Genomic DNA, 22,386 nt, shown 5'->3' with positions numbered 1-22,386 from the left:
TATATATATATATATATATACGTACACGAATCTATGTACACAAATTTATCGAACAAGCGACACGATTCATCGTTCTTATACTCGGCGATATGTATCCTCCCCGAATTCTCGTCACGGACCACCAACAATCATCCTCTTGGGATAAATTCAATTTCACAGAAATTAACGCGAGAGAATCTCGGCCATCTACCGTTAACTCGACGAATTCTCTCTTCCCTCAAAGGTCTCTCGATTTTCCGCCCCGTTTCGAACGCTTTCGATCTCTAAACGGAGGACGCGGCGCGATCCATGTTGCAGGGCGGGGAGTGGTGCTGGACAGTCAGGGGCCTGTGTTGATCTCGGAGCCACGCTCCTCGGTCGAATTCTCGAACGAGACCGGGGCCATGATCCATTGCTCGGCCCAGGGCAGCCCGTTGCCGAGGATTGATTGGCTTATGGGGGACGAGTCGCCTGTCCTCCCTATACCTCACATACGCGAGATGCTGGTCAACGGTTCCATGTACTTTTTGCCGTTCGGAGCGGAGACCTACCGACACGACGTCCACTCGGCCGTCTACAGATGTCAAGCCTCGAACAGCGTCGGTAGGGTATTGGGCCGTGAAATCACGGTAAAGGCCGGTGAGTACCTTTATTTCTTCACTTCCGACCGATTGACTTCTTTCCCCTCCCCCTTTCCAACAACCTTTTTTCCTCTCCACTAGTCGTTTCCTTTTACTTTCACTAGCTATGATTCTTCTTATTCCTGTTTTCTTCCTATGTTTCTTTTTTTCCCCTCCCTCCCTCCTTTTTTTTTTTTAATGCAAATTTCGCACGAAATGGCGCACGAGGATAACGAGCACGCTTATTTCCCGCGATATCGCTAAGCGACCATCGTTTGCCACTACTTGCAGGGAAGTGCAAAATCGTTTGGACAAAGATCCTCCTCCTCCTCCTCCTCCTCCTCCTTCTTCTCCTCTTATTCCTCGGACTCGGTAGCGTAGAGAAACCGCGATGGAGTAATCTGGGGAAAAATTGCCGGAGAATGTTTCCGGGAGAGTATCGTGGCTCGCAATTACGCCATTGAACGAGCTACCCCCCTCTCTTACCTACGAGTTTAGCGACGAGTCATGTTTCATCGGTGTCGGCCGGTGGACATTTATACGCGCCTCGATTCCGTTTTTTTTCTCACCCTTCAACTATTTCATCGCGGAATTTTTTTCGGGAGTACGTTAATCGCGTTATCTCACGCCGTAGATATCGATCCTTTTTTCGCAACGAGAAGCAGAAGGATGATCGAAAGAGGGCGGCGCTCACTGCCAAGACCGTGATCCGATCTTTTCATCTCCTTGTTTCCTTGGAGACGCGATGGAGGCGGACAAAATGGACAAGGAGAAACGCGAAAACTCGAAAGATTTCGTTCCCTTTGCTTTTNCCCCCCCCCCCCCCCCCCCCCCCCCCCCCCCCCCCCCCCCCCCCCCCCCCCCCCGCGGCGGAATCGAGGGACCTAACTCAAAATCACTTATCGCGTTTACCGGCACGTGAATGGAGGGAATTTCTGGAAAGAATCGCGCGGAGTTGCATTCTGCGCGACGATGGAGAGAAGGGGGTGTAGATTGTACGTGAGAGGCGGAGAACGAGAGGGAGGCACTAATTACCGAAAGCACGGGTCGCAGACTGAGGTTGAAAAGCGGCGTTGTTCGCGAGCAGAATAACGTCTCTGTAATAGAAAATGCGTAGTGCATTATATTGTTATTGGAGTTAACGACGAGGAGAGGCTCGTGCTCGTGAGGATATCTGGATCCGTAAGCTGTTCAGCTTTCGCCGTTCCTCTTGTGCGAATATCGATGTCTGGGTAAAAAACCGGTAGAATTTAAACAATAATCGCGCTGAAAACGAGCAACCAAGAACCAAGTCGAATCCGTATATAAATTCTCGGGAATCCAAGTTCTTTTTTTTTTTGTTCTTTCCTCCTTTCTTTTCCCCCTTCCCTTTCCTTTTTTACCTTTTACTTTGACATTTTCCTTCTGATTATGCAATTTACTTTTTTCTCCCTCCCTTTTTTTTTTTTATTTCATTACGTTACTCCGCGAAAAGGCGAGAGAGGATTGTTAACGCCATTATCGTTCCTTTCCTCGGAAAGCTGACGTCACAACCTTTTCTTTTTTTTTTTCAGTCGTGCGTCAAAAGTACGAGGTTCAAGTGCGAGACGCCTACGTCCTACCTGGAAATACCGGTGTGCTCAGGTGCGAAATACCGACTTTCGTTAAGGAATACGTGGCAGTCACGTCCTGGGTTCGAGATTCTGCCTACAACATCTTTCCAACGCCGAAAAGCGGTGAGTCGAAATATCGCGATAAATTTGCCACCCGTTCGAAAACGGGATCAATTCGTTTTTTGTCAGAAATACATTTTTTACCCATCGAATTTTTATCTTCATTTTTATTTATTTTTATCTATTCTCTTTCTTCTTCCGATTTTAACCATTTCGATTTATAATTGATGGAACTCGTTAACGCGAATGATGTTCACCGTCCAATTGAGATGGTTCAACGGACAACTAATTCACGCATCATCGATATCGAGACAATGGTGGAACGTAGGAACAAAGGGATATTTTTCTCGGGACGGAATAAAAGCGATTCGGCACGCGTTCGAAAAGGGCCCTTATCGTATCGTGTATATACCGATGTCACGTCTCGGTGCGCGTGATTGCCAAGTTTTTGACGTTTACATCCCTCCCCCGCGCTGCTGTGAAGAGGGACGTAAAAATGGCGTACCGATAAAAACGTAGGAGTCTGATAAATTGGAGCCACTTTTTTGCCCGCTTTTTCCCCCTTTCCTCCCCCTCCCCGTCGTTTGTGTTTGTACCGCGACCGAACACGCGCGCGAAGCAAAAAGCCCCACCGCATGTGCACACACGCTGATATAAGCCGCTCTGGTCAATATCCGAGTTAATTAGAGTCTGAGGGGGCCATTCGAGTATCCGCGTATATACGCATTAACGTGTGGCCGCCCCCTTCCTGCACACCCTAAGCCCCGCATGAATTGTGCGGTGTATTACACGTGGGAAAGAAAAAAGAGGGATGGGGAGGGGGAGGAGGGAGGGCCATTCGTCCCATAGCGCATATGCAAGAATTTTTACGAGTGAACGTACGAGGGAAAGATTCGAAAAGGATCCAAATCGCGATGACGCGAACAATAGTTTTTTTTTTTTTTTTCAAAATCGTTCTTTGGGATCGGTTGACGAAGATAGTTGGAACCTCTTAGACGAAAGAGAGAGAGAGAGAGAGAGAAGGAGAATCACGAAATTACGTAGTAAACGAAGGAAGTTTGAACGAAAGGAGAAAAGCTGTTCGTTTGATCACAAACGAGCGCTGATTGAATGCGATTCCCGTTAAATTTTACGACTTTTATCTCATCTCTTCTCTCTCAACTTCTCTCTACCCTCTGATCCTAATCGTAATGCGTTGGCAGAAATTACCGATTTGACGCATAATTGTTTGCCGAAAGTAAGTTTAGTTCAGAGAAATAACGCGCGTTTATTATATCTTCCGTCCTCTCTCGCTGTTTTTTTTTTTTTTTTTTTTTTCACCCTTTAATTCGTATCTTTTTTCTCTCTCTCGTCCTCGTTCCTTATCCCTTCGAGTCTTCCTCGTTTTCGAAGGTTCCGCTGAAAACTCGATAGTTTACTCGCCTCTGCCTTCGTTCCCTCTCGAACGGATTATACCGAATAAACGAGAAGTTTCTCGCGTCGACTGATCTGCACGCGACTAAAAACTTTTCCGAGTGATTCGTTTCCCATTCAGACGCGACCGTCTCCTCTCTTCCCACGCCCTTCCATTTCCTCTTCCATCGTAAGATTGGATTTTCCTTGCCCAGACGTCGCCCCCTACGACGATACGATCGCGCTATTCGATTCAATCCTGACGTTTGCCGTCAAACAATGCGTGCAATTAGACTCTCGTTGCACGAAGTGATAAAGTGACATAATAATATTTCGAGGAATTAAATGATTATCGGTTAATAGGAAAGAAACGCCTCTTATAAATAGGAATGACGTTCGTGGAACGACGTGGAATGATAGCTGTTTAGATTTCGAGTGGATTTTGGAAAATGGAAATTGCTCGAGTACGGAGAGTTTTAAGAGCTGTGGCGGAAATTGGGAATTTCGGTCGAAGTTGGACGAGAGAGTATGAAGGAGAGTTTTGTAGTTAGAAATCGGTCTCGCGATACGAAGGTTATAGTTCGAAATACAGACGTGCTACTCCGTCGAGTCTTATCCGTGTCTCTCTGATACTCGTTTCTCATACTCTCTTTGCTCGACGACAATTTCCTAGTGGAGGAGAAATTTGACGAGGATCTAGCTACTTGGGTTATAATAGACCGGTTCGACAAATTCGAACGATATCCTTTAATAAAGGAGGAGGATCCTCTCTAATCGATTCTTCCTATATTCTTTCGCGAGTCTTCTTCTTTTTTCTTTTTTTCTTTTATCGACGTTACTCGATAAAAAAAACTGGTTAATACAAAATTTCTCGAAACGTATCACGATTACATTGGATATATAAGGTGGAGATTCGAGGAATAAAAATTAGGGGAAATATCTCCATCGTTTCTCGATTATATCCCGAGACCAGGTCACGAGATATCGACCACTAGTCGCGACTTTAATAATTCTTTCGCGATATCAGAAAGTCGTGATAAGATTTCTCCGCCCCGGTGGCCGATCCCCTTTCGATAGAAGCGTGCAACTCTCTTCACCGATTCTCGATTTCCTTCACCGCTCTTGATTTATTCGTTGCATCGAAATGCATCTATTTTCAGCCTCGTTCGAGAGGAGCTCGTCGAGGATCAAGGATCAAGGTTCAATTTTTATCGATTTCGTTCGTTAATTCAACGCAACGACTCTCGACGTACGTATTCCCTGTACGGTGAGAGAGAGAGAGAGAGAGATAGAGAGAGTATCGACGAGGGTCTCTCCTCGAGGATTAAAGTGCAGCGAACATCGGGGGCATGTAGATGCAGATAGTCGAGAGACTACAGTGCAGCTCAAACACGGCGTCCGGCCACAATGCAAATTCGCCTCGGGAGGGAGGGTTGATCTCCCAACTATCTTTTGCCAGTGCACCCTTCCTTCCCTGACCCTGCTTTTCTCCATTTCCACTGTCGATGAGAATTGTCTATCGCTTTTTTATTTTGTTTTTTTTTTCTTTTTTTGAAGGACTTCCTCCTCCCCTTCGACACCGTATTCGTCGTATTTCATTCATCGTTGATTCGCTCGCATCTCGACGATCGTTCGATTTAAATGGATCCCGCGCAGAAAGCAGTTACATCGGGATAATTATCGAGACGGAGCCAGGCGAGTTAGTTAGTGGGGAGGGAAGAATTGTACGAATTCTCTGTGTACGAATTCTTTGTCCCCCGTTTCCCTCCTCATCGATCGAATTTACGATTACGAATTACGATTTTCGTCGTCAAAGTTTTTCAAGCTAAACTGTTTTTGTTTTCTCTCTCTCTCTCTCTCTCTCTCTCTCTCTCTCTCTCTCTCTCTCTCTTTTCTTCGACGTCTCGAAGGAAGGTTTTAACGCGAAGAAAAATGTTGTTATCCGATTCAGATTTCACACCGCGTAAATCGAAGGGAAAACAGTTCATGACGTTCGGTGTTTGTACGCGGCGTGCAAGCCTGAAGCTACGCCGGAACGATATCGCAGTGATAACACCTCCCGGCTGTTTTCATTCACAACACTCGCCGGTTCAGAGACTTTCGCGACTGCTAGACAAACCTCGAAAGTTATTCGTTTGTAAACTTTTCCGCCCAAATCCGGGCTTGACACTTCTTCGTTCTTAATACGCCGATTGATCAATTTTCGATCATCGTTTCTTTTTCTCTTTCTCTCTCTCTCTCTCTCTCCTAAATTCTTCTAAATATCTATTCCCATTAATTAGTTATTACTTGTACAGCGTAATAAATTTCATTACGAAACGAGAAAAGAATTGAAACGTGGCAAATTTTCGCTTCCTCTTCTTTTCCGGGATTCGGGTTCACTTAGGCGACTTTACGACAAATTTTTCAGCGGGGATCTCGTGGAGGATCGCAGCCGGTAAATAGCCGATGACAGTTTGCAGTTCGAACAGCTTAAAACGAAAGTTTTTCCATGGCGAGGGTCGGGTCTTTCCGGAGGGGGGAGGGGAAAAGTTTGCCAGAATCGTGGAGGAATAACAGGGTCGCGCGAGAAACGAACGCGTCGCCTAAGAGATATCGATTTTATCGCGACGAACTTTGCCCGCATCGGTTTTTCCCACCAAAAAAACCGCGCTTCTACGCGGTGTTGTCTCCTAAGGACGATCCTCGACGATTTTCAAAAATCAATCGGCCAATCGATTGGATGGAAGTCGGAGCTAGGTTTTTTAACAAATCGAGATCGATTTTTTCCCCCCTGCGAGCGAAGTTTTGCGGAGAAGATCATCGATCCGATCTCGGACTATTTTCACGATCACGCATCCACCGAGCGCAGTCGACGGCCCGGGTTTAATCCGCGGAACGTTTGGCTGAAAGGCGAGTTCGAATCGAGAGGGAGAAAGTTGGCAATTCTTGAAATGCACGGAGGGGAAAAATGAATTTTTTCCTTCGAATCGCAGGGAATTCGAACAATCGCCCTATCCTCGGAAACGATGGTGATGGACTTGGACGTGATTCCGTTGAATGCGCGGTGAATCGTTGAGCGGAAGCTGTCGCGGCAGGAGAAAAGAAAATTTATACGAGGGAAGTTGGCGCGAGTTTGAACCGCGCGCCAGATTCATAACTCCGATAACCGAACGACGAGGAGGAGATCCGTCGTTGATTTATCGCGATGCGCAACTCGAAAAAGCGTCCAACGATTTTCCTCGAAACCGAGAATGATCCGTGTTGAACGCAACTCCGGAGAACGACTATCCCCGGGTTGGAGTAAAGTCGAGCGTTTTCATAATAATCGAAGAAAATCGAATATCGTGTATCATGCGGCAATAAGATTCGAGTATTCTTATCATTTTACTCGTAAAATATTGTACAAGCTTGATCAATAATAACAAGGTGGAGTAAACTATTCGAGTTTAAGAACTCGATGATCGCGAAAAACTTGACAGATTGTTTGATCCGATCTAGCTTATCGCGGCCATCCCTTAATATCGAAATGCAAGAGGGGACGAAACAAAAGGTACATAGATGTACACTATATTTACTACGCCGACTGACAATTTGCCGGCGTCTCGATATGTTCCAGTGGTACGTTAACGCGAGCACACAGACTGTCGGTATCCCTCTCTCATATCGGAACAATACGCGTTCACCTGGTATTTTCGCCAGGATTAAATACTCGAGCGACTAAAAGCGCTCGCCGCTGCTCGTGCATTCGTTCGCGTGCCATTGTATTCTCAATTTCGCGTCCCAGCCAGGGGAGAGGAACGAGAGAGGGAGAAGAAGGGAGAAGCATCCCCGTGCACCGGGGATGGTGGGGCGGAACGGACCAGTACCTCTCGTGAAACCGGTGCTTTTAGAATTATTACACCGGGTAAATGGCATTTCAAATGGTTAATGGGTATTAAAAAAAATGTTTCGTTTGACCCGGTACGGGGAATCCGCTGCCATCTCTATTCACGCGTGTTGCGCGCCGGCCAGAAATGATTCCTCCGGCGAGAAGGAGAACTCGCAGCGAGATTAAATTCCGCGAAATCGGTTCGAGCCGCATCATCCTCTCCCTCCTCTCCCTCCCTTCGCCGCGTCCCTTTTCGGGGGTGAAGAGCGGTCTCGCGCTCCATAGTCTCCACCAGCGAGAATACCATAGCACCGGCATCCTATTCTGCCTGTTCCGCGCCGCCGCGGTCGGCTTATTCGAGCATATTATTCCGCGTATGTACGTGGAAAAATATCCGCGTGGTCGAACCGGCTTGTTAAATCCTACGCCATCAGCCAAATAGACTTGCTAGTCTGTCGTTTCACCAACCTCGGTTTCATACCCCGTCGGAGTTGCGCTAGTAGTCCCTTTCTGCACCACTAGTCCATTACCCTTATTAGCGCGAAATTCCAGTGGCGAGGGTGAAACAAAATTTTCGAGGGGCGGGAAAGGAGAGTTCATCGTGGAGACACCGTCCTCTCGTTGAATCCTCTCGAAGGACGTTCCTCGATTCGAGGAACGAAAGGATGGATCGCGAGAAACGAGTTTATCGTATTTTGTGTTTCGAAAAGCCTCGATTCGAAGGACACAGTTTGATACCAAGTTCACCAAGAGGCGGGGAATAATTGCGGAACGTTCGCCCGCCCGGCTTTCGATACTTTCGATACTCGGTTATCGATTTTCCATCCGTTCGTAAGCTGTTGTTCGCGATACAGCCAGCCGATAAATTATTTCCACGAGTTTATGGAGAGCGACGGATCGATTAACTTGCGCGGTTTAACAAGTGGCCAACCAAATTGTTGTTGGACTTTTGTTTTCTTCTTTTCCTTTTTCTTTTCCTTTTTTTTTTTTTAATCGCGTCTGTTCGAGTTTCGTGAAATATTGCCAGTAGTCGAGTCGCCTGGCACGAGTCCTCGAGCAGCGTCATCAGCGGCTTTGAAAATTTCGAGATCTATATACACGACGATCCTCTTCCTTTCCCTCCTCCTCGAAGGAAACTCGGTTAACGAGTCGCGTAACGGCGCGTTTTTTCTCTCCAAAACGAGGCGTGAAACGTCTTCGCCGGTTAATGTGCTGGATAATAAAATTTCCGCACGGTGTCTGGCCGCGACGTAATGCAAATACGAGATGCGGCGAAATCGCGGCCCGTTGAGACATTTTTATAGAAAGCCTCCTCGTTTCCCCACCCCTATTTGGACTGGCGGAATCTCGCATCGAGGTTCAACCGCACTTATTATTTCCACCCTTACGCCACGGTTACTAACGCGTTTCAACGGCTGAAATTCCGAGCAATTTCCTCGAAGGATAATGCAATACAGGAGGGGAGGGTGGGATAGGTAATACGGGCGATGCAACGAACGACGAAATATTGACACTGGTGGTGCGCGAGCACTGGTGGAATCAACGGTGGCAGGAAAGCAGGGGGGAGGGGGAGGACGAGGGTGGACGAGAGAGGTCGGGACAACGAATATGAATACCGTATCGAAGCAAATGTAGTCGTTTATACATTCGAGGTGTGAACACACGGGCAAAAACATTTTCGCGCGATGCATTTTCTACCGCGTCACGCACGGCGACCCGCGCACACGCACACGCACGCAGGGCCAAGCTGCGTTGAAAATGGTCACGGAAGAAGGGAATTTACGTAATATATTTCGCGTCGGAGAAAAAAGCAGCGAAAAATAGCGGCTAAAGCGTTTTCCCTTTGTGCCGTGTCGCGTCGTGCAACGATTTCGCGTAATTTACATTAGAAGGCGCGGCCCGTATTTCGTCCCTCCCCTTTCCCACTCTTTCCCACCCTCCCGCGAATCCAATCCAAAATTTAGCCCGTGATATCGCGATACACGCGTCCGATCCTTTTCCCAGAAAATCAAACGTGTTTCGTTCGTTTAAAAAAAAAAAAGAAAAAAAAAACTTTCGAGAGAGTTTTCGATCTCGAAAAATCTTCTAATCTTCTGGTTCCGGTATGGAATCTGTGGTCGGTTCGAGTCACGATTCGAATATTTATCTCGCTTGTTGAGTTTTACTCGCACATCTCAATCAGGGACATTCGAGAGGGAGAGGGGTTGTTTCGACTAGTCGGTTCTGTGTTCCCTCGCTAATGGTTGTATTCAAGCGTATTAAGTTAACTCGAAACGAGTATGTTTGGAACATCATTTTCCTATATATGTGTGTATGCGTGTGTGTGTATGTGTGCAGAGCGGCATAATGCCGCTTGCTCGCATAAAGCAGCTTGTATTCCGTTAATCCGATAAGGCTCGGAGCGTTTGAAACGGGAAAGGGAGGGGTAAAAGGGAATAATTAGCCCAGATTTGGAATCGATTTAACAGAAACAATAATCTTATTTACATCCCCGTTTCCCGCTTTATAAATAATAAACCAGATCCCCCTCCCATCCAAATCCGAAAGTGTTGATCGCGCGAAAGCGTAATCGTCTTAAACCGACAAAGGGGCAAAAATTGGAGTGAATAAATTTTTCGTTTAATAGACGAATTTATCAAGCGAGGCAGAAAAAGAAAATAAAAGCGAAGCGAGAGAGAGAGAGAGAGAGAGAGGGAGAGAAACAGCTGATTAATAACCGCGTGAAAACAATGTGACATTGGACTATTTATATTTTTTCCGCCCTCGCGAAAGGGAGCGGCGGCGGCGGCAGTTCGAGGGCGCGAGTTGTTACACGATTGATGCACAGCTAACTCGCGAGATTTTTTTTTACGAGCATCGATCCGCACACGACTGCATGGGATTAACCGGTGGCCGCGCATCCCCTAGGGCCACAACCCCCTCCCCTCCCCTCCCCTCTCCCCGCGTAACGGCGCACGTTATTTCGGTCAAACGCAGCGATGCGCCCAGACAATTCGGGAAATTTTCATTTCGCGCTACCACCGCTTAATGGCCGGCGTTGCCCTCCATTAAACGGGCCGGGCCTAGTTTTCCAAATCATTTTTTACCGTCCGTCCTTCTTTTTTTCCTTCTTCTTTTTCTTCTTCCTTCTTTTTCCATCATTCGCCGATTTACGAATACGCGGGGCATAACGGCCCGAGCGGGCAAGCGGGGAGAATTTTCCATTAAAGGAATTTGCATATTAATGGAACCGAGCGGGGAGGGGGAGTGCAGTAAGCTGCGGGGACCACGATTGGCCCACGGTATTTCGATGAGGAGAAAGAAGGGAGGGATAGAGAGGAAAAAACGAGAGCGTGGTGTTAAAGCGAAGGGATAGCTCAGGTGTTTCATCTGATTTCTATTATATATCGATTTCTCTCAATGCGTATTGTTGTACTCGCAGCGAGAAATTTTTCGAATGAAAATTCGAAGGTATTATTGTGCCCGCTATTGGCTCTTTCGTGAATGGACGCGTGAAAGGTCGCGCGAAGGTCAACTTTGTTTTTTTAAACGGGATCATGTATTTTTTTTTAATATTTTTGCACCATCGATCGATGCAGCCCCGTACAAAAAGTATTAATCCACGTGCGATTTAAAAATTATTAATTTAGCGGATATATTTTCGGTAAATAAATTTTACGAAATTTTTTTTTTTTTTTTCATTTCCCTTACCTTTCGCAAATTTTATTTAAATTCATAGTGAAATATTTATCATTAAACAATAGGCATACACGAGTGTATGATAGACTTTTATATAGAGAATGTCGAGCTGCGTCGATTGATTGTATCAAAAAAAAAAAAAAAACACACACACACACACAATTGACCTTCACCATTCAACTTTTATTTTTAAACGATTTTTCAAACAAACGATCCACATTTATATATCCAGAAATCTGTAAAGAGATCGATCGAGGGAGATGGGGCAAAGATCAATGTATCCCGATCAATTGTCGACAATATCCTTTAGAAAATCGTTAATTCGGATTCGTTTCAGATGACAGACATCACATGCTGCCGACTGGGGAACTCCTGGTGTTCTCGGTTACCTCCTCCGACGCCCAGTCCAGTTATCGTTGCAGGACCGTGCACCGTGTCACCGGCGACACCGTGGAAAGTTCCTCGTACGCGAGGCTCGTGGTCACCGGTAAGTTTTCACGCTTACACGCGACTCGGCCCGCGTATCGTTCAACCACAGACGGTCGAACTTTCGCGTTCCCCGTTGAATATTTAATGGCGGCAAGTGCACGGTGAAATTTCGTTGACCAATCATCGTTATGTGTCCCGCGTATCCCAGATGGGTTTAAATCGCGCCAATAACCGCCCTCTCTCTTTCTCTCTCTCTCTCTCTAGTCGTTTATTTCTTACGCAAGCTTTCCAGGGCAGAAGGGAATTTGTAGCTATTTATGCAAATTGAATAGAGATACGAGAGAGAGAGAGAGAGAGAGGATTACGCAGGTTGGGGGAAACGTTGATTTGTTGGTTAAATAAGCGATGAATTATGAAGTGGTTTAAATTCGAACGTCCATTAAAATGTTAGTATCCATCGCCGAATAACGATCTAAATTATTTGAAATTTGAAGCGGAATTGGACTACCCCTGTGATCTTTCCGATAACGATAAATTTAATAACGTGGTCCCAAGTTGGCGTAGATTTTTAATAATGAATTAGAAGCTGGCCAATTACATTCGTTCGCTGGTAAACGAATTTAAAACATGGAATAATCATCGTGAAATACAAACATAGTGAGTACACGACTGTGCCACTTGACTCAGGATGAAGTTGACGCGAGTATACACGTGGAAACTTCAAAGTTGATAATTGCATAGGTACGAGAGTTCTCTCCTCTCTCGCGCACTTCACTTAATATCAGTAGTTAAATTTTAACAATAAATTTCGTTGTACGCAACGGTAACGAGTCTACCAATAAAACCTTACTTATTCCGTTTAATTAAATTCGCTCCTCAAAATTTGTCTCTTCTATTATCGTAATTGATTAATTAACATCGAAAGAGCCGCAACACAGTCGAACTCTCTCGTCCTCTTCCCGAATCGAAACAAAAAAGGAAACCCATCGAAATCTTCTCTCTCGCAAAGGGTACGTGAGCGACCATTCGTTCCAAGCATTTCTCATATCCAGAAGGGAAACGCATCCACTTAAACACGAGCGTTTATACAACGATCTCACGCATATCTTTTGCATGGTAAATCGCAAATGCATTGTTGCGCGTTTCCGCGGACAGGCGGCGGCCGCCGCTAACCGCGTGGTTGGTTAGTAGACCGTTGCGTACAGGCGGCCCGCTCTGGCTTTCTTCATGAATAAATCATGAAATGGGCGAAATGCTAATGGTCGAAACGTCCGCCATGGGTCGTCGGATGTTTCTCCACTCCGAGCGCGGAGCGAGTGGCTCGAGTCGTAAACAAAACGGCGCGGGGGCCGGCCAACATCGGTGAAAATACGAGCCGATTCCGAATGGCCGGCCCGGCTTTCACGCCCTCCTCATCCCCCCTGTTCTGCTCGTTACCCATAAATAGGTTATAACCTAATTACGGCCATTGTCGCCGTGCGGTCACCGTGCGACGTTTCCGCGTTCTGTTGTTTCAATTGTCGTTTTATTAGAAACGGATCCACCGTTGTTCGCGCGACTTGGTGGAACCCGTTTCCCGGATCACTGGGACGAAGGAACACCGCGGTGTTCTTGTGGAACGCGTCGCGAGTGATATATCTCAACGTTTTTATTCTCGTTTTGCTCGTTTTAACGTTTGTTGTAATCGTGGAAACGGTCGATCGAAGAATTCTCGATGATGTTTGTATTCTCGGAGAACGCGTGTCTCGTTTTATGGAAGTTTATTGCTGCGAAACGAAGAATCGAAACGCATCTGTTGGCGGGGAAATAATATCGTCGAGCTTATTCGAGCTTCCTTATCGTTATAATGATAGATATACGCGGGATTATTCGAGCGATCCGTAATCAACCCTTGTTAACGATCTAGTGCCGCGAACACGATGGTTCATCGGCACGTTTCATCCCAGCGGCCGGAGAGTTGCTGATTCATAAGACGTAAAATGGGTCGGACGTGGGGATGAACGGGTGGAACAATAGTTGGCTAATGATCAAAGTGCAAGCTGAGATGCTCCTTCGGCTGGAAACCGAGAAGATGCGGAATCGAATGCGAGATGAACATATTGTACGTTAGTTGTACGCCATCTTGTGTACAGCGAAATCACGCGAGTTTGTTGTTGGAAAGTACGAAAGTACGATCAATTTTTCGCGGAGATTTCGCTCGCCCGTCCACTTCGCCTGAAGAAGTATTGTGAAAAAAAAAAAAAAGAAAAAAGTAGAAGTCCTTTAATAATAAAATTCTACTTTCGCCGGGATTTACCGCTACCGTAGTGGTGAAGTCGTTTAAAGTTGAAAATTTTACATTCCTTGGCCCCGCGCAGCACGAGATGTATCATATTACAAAACAAGAAGTTAAACCTAAAAGGCGACGAGAAAGGCGGTGGTAACTTTCCTACTATTATGATCTAAGGTCGCCTCGATGTATCGCATGCAACGTACACGCACGGAGCGCATAGAAGTAGCTCCTTGGAGAGGAGTACGGGGAGGAGTCGAGACAAGGAGTCGAGGAGAGGAGAAATTAATTGATTTCGCCAAGGCAAGATTGCAAGGCAAAACGCAAGTTTACGAGGGGTTGGTTCCCATCACCGTCTCACGCCCCTCCATCACGGTAACCTGTCGTTTCCACTTTTTATCATAGCCACACCGCCATTATCCAGCCTGGCATTTTTTCGCAAGCTTTCACCCGCTACTTGCCATCCTCGTCACATTAAAGTTAGAATGCCACGCCGCGCAGCGTCGTATTTAGGAAAGCGCCGCCTTTTAAGCCGGCCTGTCCATTAAAAAACACAGCGTGATGGCCGGATAAACCGCGCGGAGTCGTCGTCGGTTTTTAAAACCGAATGGCATTCCTTGAAAATCTTGATTGCACGCTGCGTTTTAGGCTCCCAGCCTAATGGAGCACGGCCGATCCGCGGTCGGTATCCATCCCGTTTCCCTTCTCGATGTCCTTCCTCATCGGCCACGAGTGGATGATTCGAAACGAAATCGCCGGATGGAAAGAAATACGAGAACGTATTGGCTTCTTTTCCCACTCCTCGATGCAAAGTTTAATCACGTCACTCTCCCTCTGTTTAAACGTTTCCCTTTGCGCGTTTCTTCTTGAAACGGATATGTTTTTATGCGAGGAATGCACTGTTTCGGGGACTGTTTCGTTGGAATTGGTAGTAGCCAATAAGAGGAACGTTATTGTTGTTAATTCGCGTTAACAGAGAAAGAAGTTACGGAAAACCTGTTTCTTTCCAATAGACTTTTTAATCGAACGATCGAACGATCGAAAGGAAACATTTTTACCATTTATAGGGGATAAGATAGAGGCTAACTCTTGGAATCTTGGAAACGTTGATTTCTCACAAAACGCAATCGGAGCGAATGTTGTATACACAGCGGACAATCTCGTTAGGCAAATTTCAAAGTTTTATGCGGACCGTCGTCGGCTTTCGATGCTCACGATCAATTATTGATTATTCTCTGGTCGCGGTTTAATTCGATCTCGCGACCACTTTGCCAGGGTAGGGGGTGGAAAAAGTTGGAGACAACTCGATCGAGTTTAAACTAATTCGAGCATTATCGAATTAGTTGCGATAGATCGAACAGTTTTCCATCCCTCCTCGACGGCAGTTTACCATCTTCCCTTTTATCCTCGAGTGCGAGATCCTTCGAAGCCGCGGTTTTTGCCGCGGCAAGAAGAAGCTTCGATAGTCAGGAGCCGGATTTCCCCGAGCGAGAAGAAAAGCGGTGGATACTTTCTCGGTGGAAAATCCAAAGCGGGGATAACTCACGCTCCGGAACGCTTAGCCGGGGTGGCGAGGAAGAACAGCCGCCAAAAAGTTTGTTTTATTCACGATTTACGGACGGGGGAGGGCCGCGCGAGAGTCATAAAAAGCTGGGCTGCTGGAATGAAACTCGTTCCGGGAGATCGGTTGTCGCGCAATCATTGTTCCGTGAGAGAGGGAAGAGAGAAAAGGACGATCGCGCTATAAAATTTCGATAGTCAAACGACTCGTACCTTTCCTTCCTTTCCGCGTTTAATCTTCAAATTCTCTCGGTTTGTCTCTTATTCGTTACGTAAGATGAAGAAACACGAGCACTGCGTGTAAATTATCCACGAAATTACGCGACATAAGAAGAGAGAGAGAGAAAGAGAGAGAAACGATCGCGCTATAAAATTTCGATAGTCAAACGACTCGTATCTTTCTTTCCTTTCCGCGTTTAATCTTCGAATTCCCCCGGTTTGTCTCTTATTCGTTACGTAAGATGAAGAAACACGAGCACCGCGTGTAAATTATCCACGAAATTACGCGACACCACGTAAGAAGAGAGAGAGGGAGAAGTTGGTGAGCCGCGGAGGTTGGCGGTTATCGGGATGATGAACGCGCGGCCTCGTTGGAAATTGTAAATGTAGATTTATAGCAGATTTGTTGCGAGAAATTCGTTATTTCTGCGGAATAAGGAATCGTGAAGGGGGTAAAAAAAAAAAAAAAAGAAGAAGAAAAAAAGAAACAAAGAGGAGAAGGAGTCGGTGGATTTAGCACACGTTTGCTGTATTACTTCCAAGTACTTTAAAGACTCTCCTTTTGGTTGGCAGCTCGCGGAAAAATGTTCAAGTTTGGGGGGGGGGGGGAGGGGTAAATCCATGGAGCGAGGCGAGCAGTTCCTTCGCGGCGCGCTTTTACGATACCCCCGTGGCTTTTTTGCCGGTCAATGAGGAGGGGTGGGCGAAGAGTGAAGAGGGGTGGAAAAGATAAAGAAGAGAGGGTTGGGAAACGGAAGGTTGTGGAGGAAGAAGAAGTGGAAGTAGAAGAAGACGACGCGACGGAGGAAGGGGGGAGGGGGATACGACGGGACTGGATATCGCCCCTATTGGAGACTCGACGAAAACGCAAAGTACAATCCACAGAGGCAGGATGCAGCCAGTCTGCGGAGCAACGTCGGCAAGAAACAATGCAGCCATCACGGCTCCAATCCCTTCGCTCGCTACCCCGCAATCTTATCGAGCCCAACCTACTTGTGTATCTCTCTTTTCCTCTCCCTGTGCAGCGCGGTTAGACGCGTCGCGTATTCCATTCGTTCTGGCCGTTGTGTTCATGTACCTATATATAGCAGGCCAGGTCGGCGCACAAAGGGGGTGGGAACGAGAAAGGGGAGCAAGAAATACCGCCGAATACGATGATTTGTAAGGAAGTGGACGGAGTGATGCCGGATCTGCTCGAATGCCGTGGTGGAAGAAGAGAGACTCGACGAGCCCGAATGCTCGCCGCACCGAGGCTGAGATCCTCCTCCCCTCCGTGGTGGCCCCTCCGTGGGGAGGATCCTTCAACTCGGCCGATTATTGTACGGCCGATTGGTTGAATGGCAGCTGGTGGCGAAAATCGTGTCGCGTCGAACAACCCCTCGGGAATAATCGCGCGTCCTTTGCTCGACGCCTCGAATTTCGCTAACGAACTCAATTTTATCCTTTCGAGGGCGGGGAGGGGGTGTTACGAAATTGTCTATTAAGGTATGGCACTAACTCGCGAGTTAGACGTTAAGAAGAACGTATCCAATTTCCTCGAATCGAAGAGGGGAGGGAGGAGGGGTGAAGAGGAGGATGGCGAGAGATATTACCCGGTTTGACGAAGACAAACGACGGTCGAGGCGTCGTTCTTTCTATTTTTTTCCTCCCCCTCCCACCCGTCAAGATACATATTTTCGTGATTCATTTCGACGAGACGGCAAGTTATTTGTCTCGTCTCGAATTTTGAACGGTCAGATCAGCAGTATAATCAGCAGGGACGGGTATCGATCTTCTTAAAGCTTCACGCTCCTCGGCCCTCGCGAATATACCTACTCGTTAATTCTCGAGAAGTTGAGCGTGGCTGTTAATTTAACAAAAAGGGGGAACAACGCAACCATTCTCCACCGACGCCATTTCAACGTATTTCTCTTTCCTTTTTTCGCCGACAGTTTGTTTATTTATACACAGGTTTTTGCCGGGTGCGATGCTCCAAACTCGAGAGTTTGTGCACCGACAGATACACTCGGGGAGTGCATAACGGTGGAGTAAGTACGTAAATACCTTATGTCGCGACGAACAAACCGGAATCCACGCGGCGCGTTACGTCTATTTCAGTCGTGTCCCGCGAAAAAAAAAGGAAAAAAATAATGGAAACTCGAAGGAAAGAGATAAATCTTTTCGAGAGAAGGGAGGGGAGGGGAGAATGATCAGAATCGCGACGAGGAGGAGAATTTCGCGTTCAAAAAGTTGGGAAGAAACGTTCCTCGCCGCGTCGTCGAAAGGAATCCCCGTGGCGGTCGAGAAATCACTTTAAAACTCGGGAGCTCGAGCGGCTTAATCTGTGATTCTTTCGCCGAGAACGGTCCACGCGTGGGGAAGCTGTTGTCGAGCGATCGGGATTAGACGTTAAGCAGCTTTTACGCGAGAACGTGTTAGGACACGTGTTCACCGAGAATACCACCGAGTTATCCTTCTTCCTCGCCGACAATGATTCCTCCGTGTGCCTATACCCCTTTGAAACGACGACGAGAGGATATACGGGTCGAAGAGGCAGTGATACGGAGTTGTACCCATTATAAAAAGAGAAATGAATGCAGCTGTTGCGATTTTTAAAAATACCTCTTCCGTTGAAAATTTTTGTTTAAAAAATCCTATGCGAAATGATTATTAAAGATTCGACTCCAATACTTCCACGTGGTCGTAACGTGCATCTCAGGGGAGCTTGGCTCAAGAAAAATCACTGTCCGTCTCGAGCAGGCAGGCGAAAGTGTGGAAGGGAACATTCCCAAAGGTCGAGGCGCATCGTTGGCGCAACTTGCTCGTAGCCCATTCCCGCCGTGATAAATCTTCATTTCGAGCTTGATCTAATAATCTAATATTCCCGTTGAATTACAGCTTTGTTCGAATATGCCCTCCCCCCCAACTCCGACATCTTTGGTAATTTTGACCGGTGGGATGGGCGGGAGGGTAAAACGAGGTGGATAGCGGCGTTTCCTCGTGTTTCCACCACCCTTGTCGGCCCGTATAAATCAAAGATATAATTATTCGAAATTGTGGGAACCGGGGAATACGCAGGGAAACACGTGTACGTCTTCCGCGCAAATTGCGGCCGGGTATCGCGCGCGTGTTGTGACCTGAATTCTGAGGCAATCAGCGGGCCGGCATTAAATTACATATGCGCTCTATCGGTTCGAGAGGCCGCCACTTCGATGACGTAATTAGTCAACGACGTAATACGGTTGCTGGTAATATAGCTACCAATTAATGTAGAAATCCCCCCGGAGTTGTCGACTAATTAATGAAGCCTGAACGATCTACTAATTCCCGAGCAACCCAACGTCGTCGACTCGATACCCTTTTCATCGTCACGAAATCTTCGTTGGAGAAAGAGAGAAAGAGAAAGAGAGAGCGTTAATACACGGCGGATGGGAATAACCAACTTCCCTAACGTACTTACAAAAACTGTAATTTCTTCTTTAACCTCGTTTGTTCTGCCAATATTTTCGAAGATGTTGCGATTAACGGGAAAAATATTTCTCCTTCTCCCATTCTCGGAAGAGAGAGAGAGAGAGAGAGAGAGGGAGAGAAATATTAAACGCAAGCGTTTAAGAAAGCGTTCAAGGGATAGCGTATAGCGTGCTCGTGACGAACGAGCAAGGGGGAGGGGAAGGAGGAATGTGGTTCCCGTTGAAGAACTCGAGCGGCGGAAAGAGGCGAACGCGAAAAGTGCGCGCGTCTCGCAATGGTCGGCACGAGACACATTGTACGGCTAATTAGTGGCAACTTTATCACGGTGAAGTTGCTTGTTCCAGGTAAATACATGAGAAAGAGCGGGCGCCATTTGAAATTCGCTTTGCCAACGATACACACGGCCGGTGTATATTTAATAGAGTCTTAATTGGAGTCGACGGCTCGAAAGGTTTAATTGGACATCGTTCCGCCGCGGTTTCCGCTCCCTTCATCCCCTCCCGCTTTTTTCTCTCCCCTCCCCTCCTTCCTCCTCTCCCTCTCTCCATCTCCTCCTCCTCCTTCTCCTCCTTCCTCGCGCTCGCTCGCGGAACCTCTCGGGTTACATAGTCAATGAGCGATGGTTCAAAGGATATCAAGATGTTCGTTTGAGCGCGCGCTGTCTCTGTCCGCTTGAAACATCTCGCGCTCCCCCTATCCCCCGCTCCCCTCCCTCCTTCCACTCGATACACTCTCGGCCGACTCGAGTTTGCGTAACTTGGAAATCACTTGCCGCGCTCCGCCTATTAATTAAACTTAACTTCTCTCCCCCTTGTTCAATTTTTTAACTGACGCGAAACTCTCCACCGGCCACCACGCGGCATCGCCGGGCGAAGAGCATTCCGGCGAAGATCGCTTTCCGACAGATCGGCCGCGGCGCGGTCGCGTTCCGTTTGCCGGGAAGAAAGAAGAAGTCCTCCTCCCGAAGAAGAATTTGCCGAGAGAAATTTTCGTGTGTAAAAAGTTTAGAAGAAGGAAGGGAGGGAGTTTCTTCGAACTTTAGTGACCGATTTTGTCGACCCCGATTTTTTTGAAATTTTTATTAAACTTTAAATATCCGGAGCTTGGAGAGAGAGAGAGAGAGAGAGAGAGAGAGAGAGAGAGAGAGAGAGAGAGAGGGGGAAAGAAGGAAAGAGGGGAAAAAACAACGATTTAATCTATACTATTTGTACATATAGAGAACATGGAAATAATGTTAAAGATCGTTTAAGGAAAAGTCAAAGTGATTTTAGAAGTCGCTCGAAGGTAATTTAAAAGTTTCTTCGAACTTCTTTCCCCAATTCGCAATGAAAATAACTCTGTCTATAGTTCGGTCTAACTACGTCTACCAAGTATTATTATTTTATAAACTATTTCGCAAACTATCTACTAATCATAATAGTAGTTCGTACTTGGTCCTTACTTCGTTCTTTCGTACGCGTATATCGCGCATCCTCGTGCATAGAAATCGAATGGAAATATTTCACGTATGTAAAAGGTTGATCGACAATCCATCCGATTAGCTATTCAAACGGTGCAAAGATGCAACGAGTCGAAAGTAAGAACGAGACACGGCAGAGTTATCGTGAACGAGAGGATGGAATTATTAACGCTTGATCGAGCCACTACTCGTCGTTGTAAGCAAACGGTGGCGAGCGAATATTTTTTTTTCCTCTTCTTTTCTCTCTCTCTCTCTCTCTCTATCTCTCTCTTTCTCTCTCAATTCGAGTATCGATCGATCATCGAAGTCGTGCTTTCTCTCTCTCTCTTTTTTTCTCCCTCCCCTCGTTTTTTTCCTCCTTTTTCCCGCCCCCACTCCCTCCTTTTTCCGCACGCCGGTCACCGTCAACGCTGCGAACGACGCTGACGTTGAGGCGTAAGTCGGATGTAAATGGCATAAAAAGTTTTGAGCGTGCATATGCACGAGAGTCGGTGGTGCAACCGGGTGCGGCGGGAGTATGAACAAGGGTGTGGTGGCGGGGCGTTGGTGGAATATGGCAACTGGAATTGCACACTGGCAGAAGCGAGAGAAAGAGCCGTGGCCTCGGGAGAGAAAGAGGGACGGTTTGAGAGGCAACGACAGAGAGAGAGAGAGAGAGAGAGAGAGAGAGAGAGGGAGGGAGGGAGGGAACGAGACGGATAGAGAGGCAAAGTGACAAAGAGAGGCGGAGGAAAAGGGAGAGCGACGAGAGGGTAGAGGCGGGCGACGATCAATACGCCATCAGCTTAAATTACAATAATAACGGCGACCAGACAAAGCTGAGCGCGCTATTATAAAATAGTGAAGTCGTAAAAAGCTTCGGTATCGCGGGGGTTCACCCAGGCTTGGACAAACACCGTGCCCCGTTTTAATCGGTGCCGAAAATAAAATGTTGGCGGGGTATATCGGGGGTCGAAGATCCCAATGGATCAGTTGCCCATTACCATTCCTCGTTCGTTATTTAGACCGATGTTATTTAGATCAGGGTCGATGGAGGGGGAAAGGGAGAGGGGAGGGGTTTCATCGATTTGCGCGGAAATAGATCCATTATACGTATGCTGCCCATACGTGGCGCGTTTCACGGGCGTTATTAAACGGCCGTTTCGATCGATCATAGACGGTCAATTTTAACGCGGTGGTTCACGTACGTATCTTCGTCATTTCGCAATTACGCGCATATCTGGTGATAAAAAAAAAAAAAAAAAAAAAAAAAAAGCGCGCGATTCTCGCGACAAGCAATTACGCGTCAATATTTAAATCGAAACGATATTAATGTTTATGGACGCGTTGAAATCGTAACGATGCCCCGAACTCGCGGGGGATGAGTTTTAAATTTTCTCGGGATAAACGCATCAACGGATTAATAATAAAGATTCGTACGTGCGGTTGTCACGGCGCGTAATTAACGCGATAAAGTAATGTAGGAAAATGTAGAATGTAAACGGAAAGGGGAGAAAACGGAAATAAATGTAAATTTGTCGAGAGCGTACCGGCTCGAATAATACGTAACAGCGACAAAGAAAGGTCTTTCACGGTTGTGAAAAATTGATATCTCGAGATCTTTGTCCGTTTCAACGAGTCTGCGGAGATTTCTTTCCCCGTCCGAGAGACTCGAAATGCATTTTCGAGGTATCAAGGGGGAAGACGATCGTAGAAAAATTGATGAAAGATATAGGGTACGTTTCCTCTTCTCTTTTTATTCCTTTTTCTTAATTACGATTCATGGAGAAACGTTGATCGCGCGAACCTTGAAGTAACGCATCAGTAGTTCCAAAGTCGCAAACTTTTTC

The 22,386-nt window shown here is 46.8% G+C and overlaps 1 protein-coding gene across 6 annotated transcripts in view; it reads left to right on the top strand.

Moving 5' to 3' along the window:
• LOC122719450 (Down syndrome cell adhesion molecule-like protein Dscam2) overlaps positions 1-22,386 on the top strand; it is a 128,391-nt gene that overhangs the window by 68,568 nt on the left and 37,437 nt on the right. For all 6 annotated transcript variants that reach the window (XM_043945251.1, XM_043945242.1, XM_043945271.1 and 3 more), the window contains 3 exons: positions 298-618; positions 2,153-2,314; positions 11,509-11,658. In XM_043945251.1, the coding sequence (XP_043801186.1) occupies positions 298-618; positions 2,153-2,314; positions 11,509-11,658 (633 nt within the window). The remainder of the gene's footprint in view (positions 1-297; positions 619-2,152; positions 2,315-11,508; positions 11,659-22,386) is intronic.

This window comes from Apis laboriosa, unplaced genomic scaffold (assembly GCF_014066325.1).
Source record: "Apis laboriosa isolate Shangri-la unplaced genomic scaffold, ASM1406632v1 scaffold11_cov152, whole genome shotgun sequence".
Classification (NCBI taxonomy): domain Eukaryota; kingdom Metazoa; phylum Arthropoda; class Insecta; order Hymenoptera; family Apidae; genus Apis; species Apis laboriosa.
This window is presented reverse-complemented; position numbering and strand designations above follow the sequence as displayed.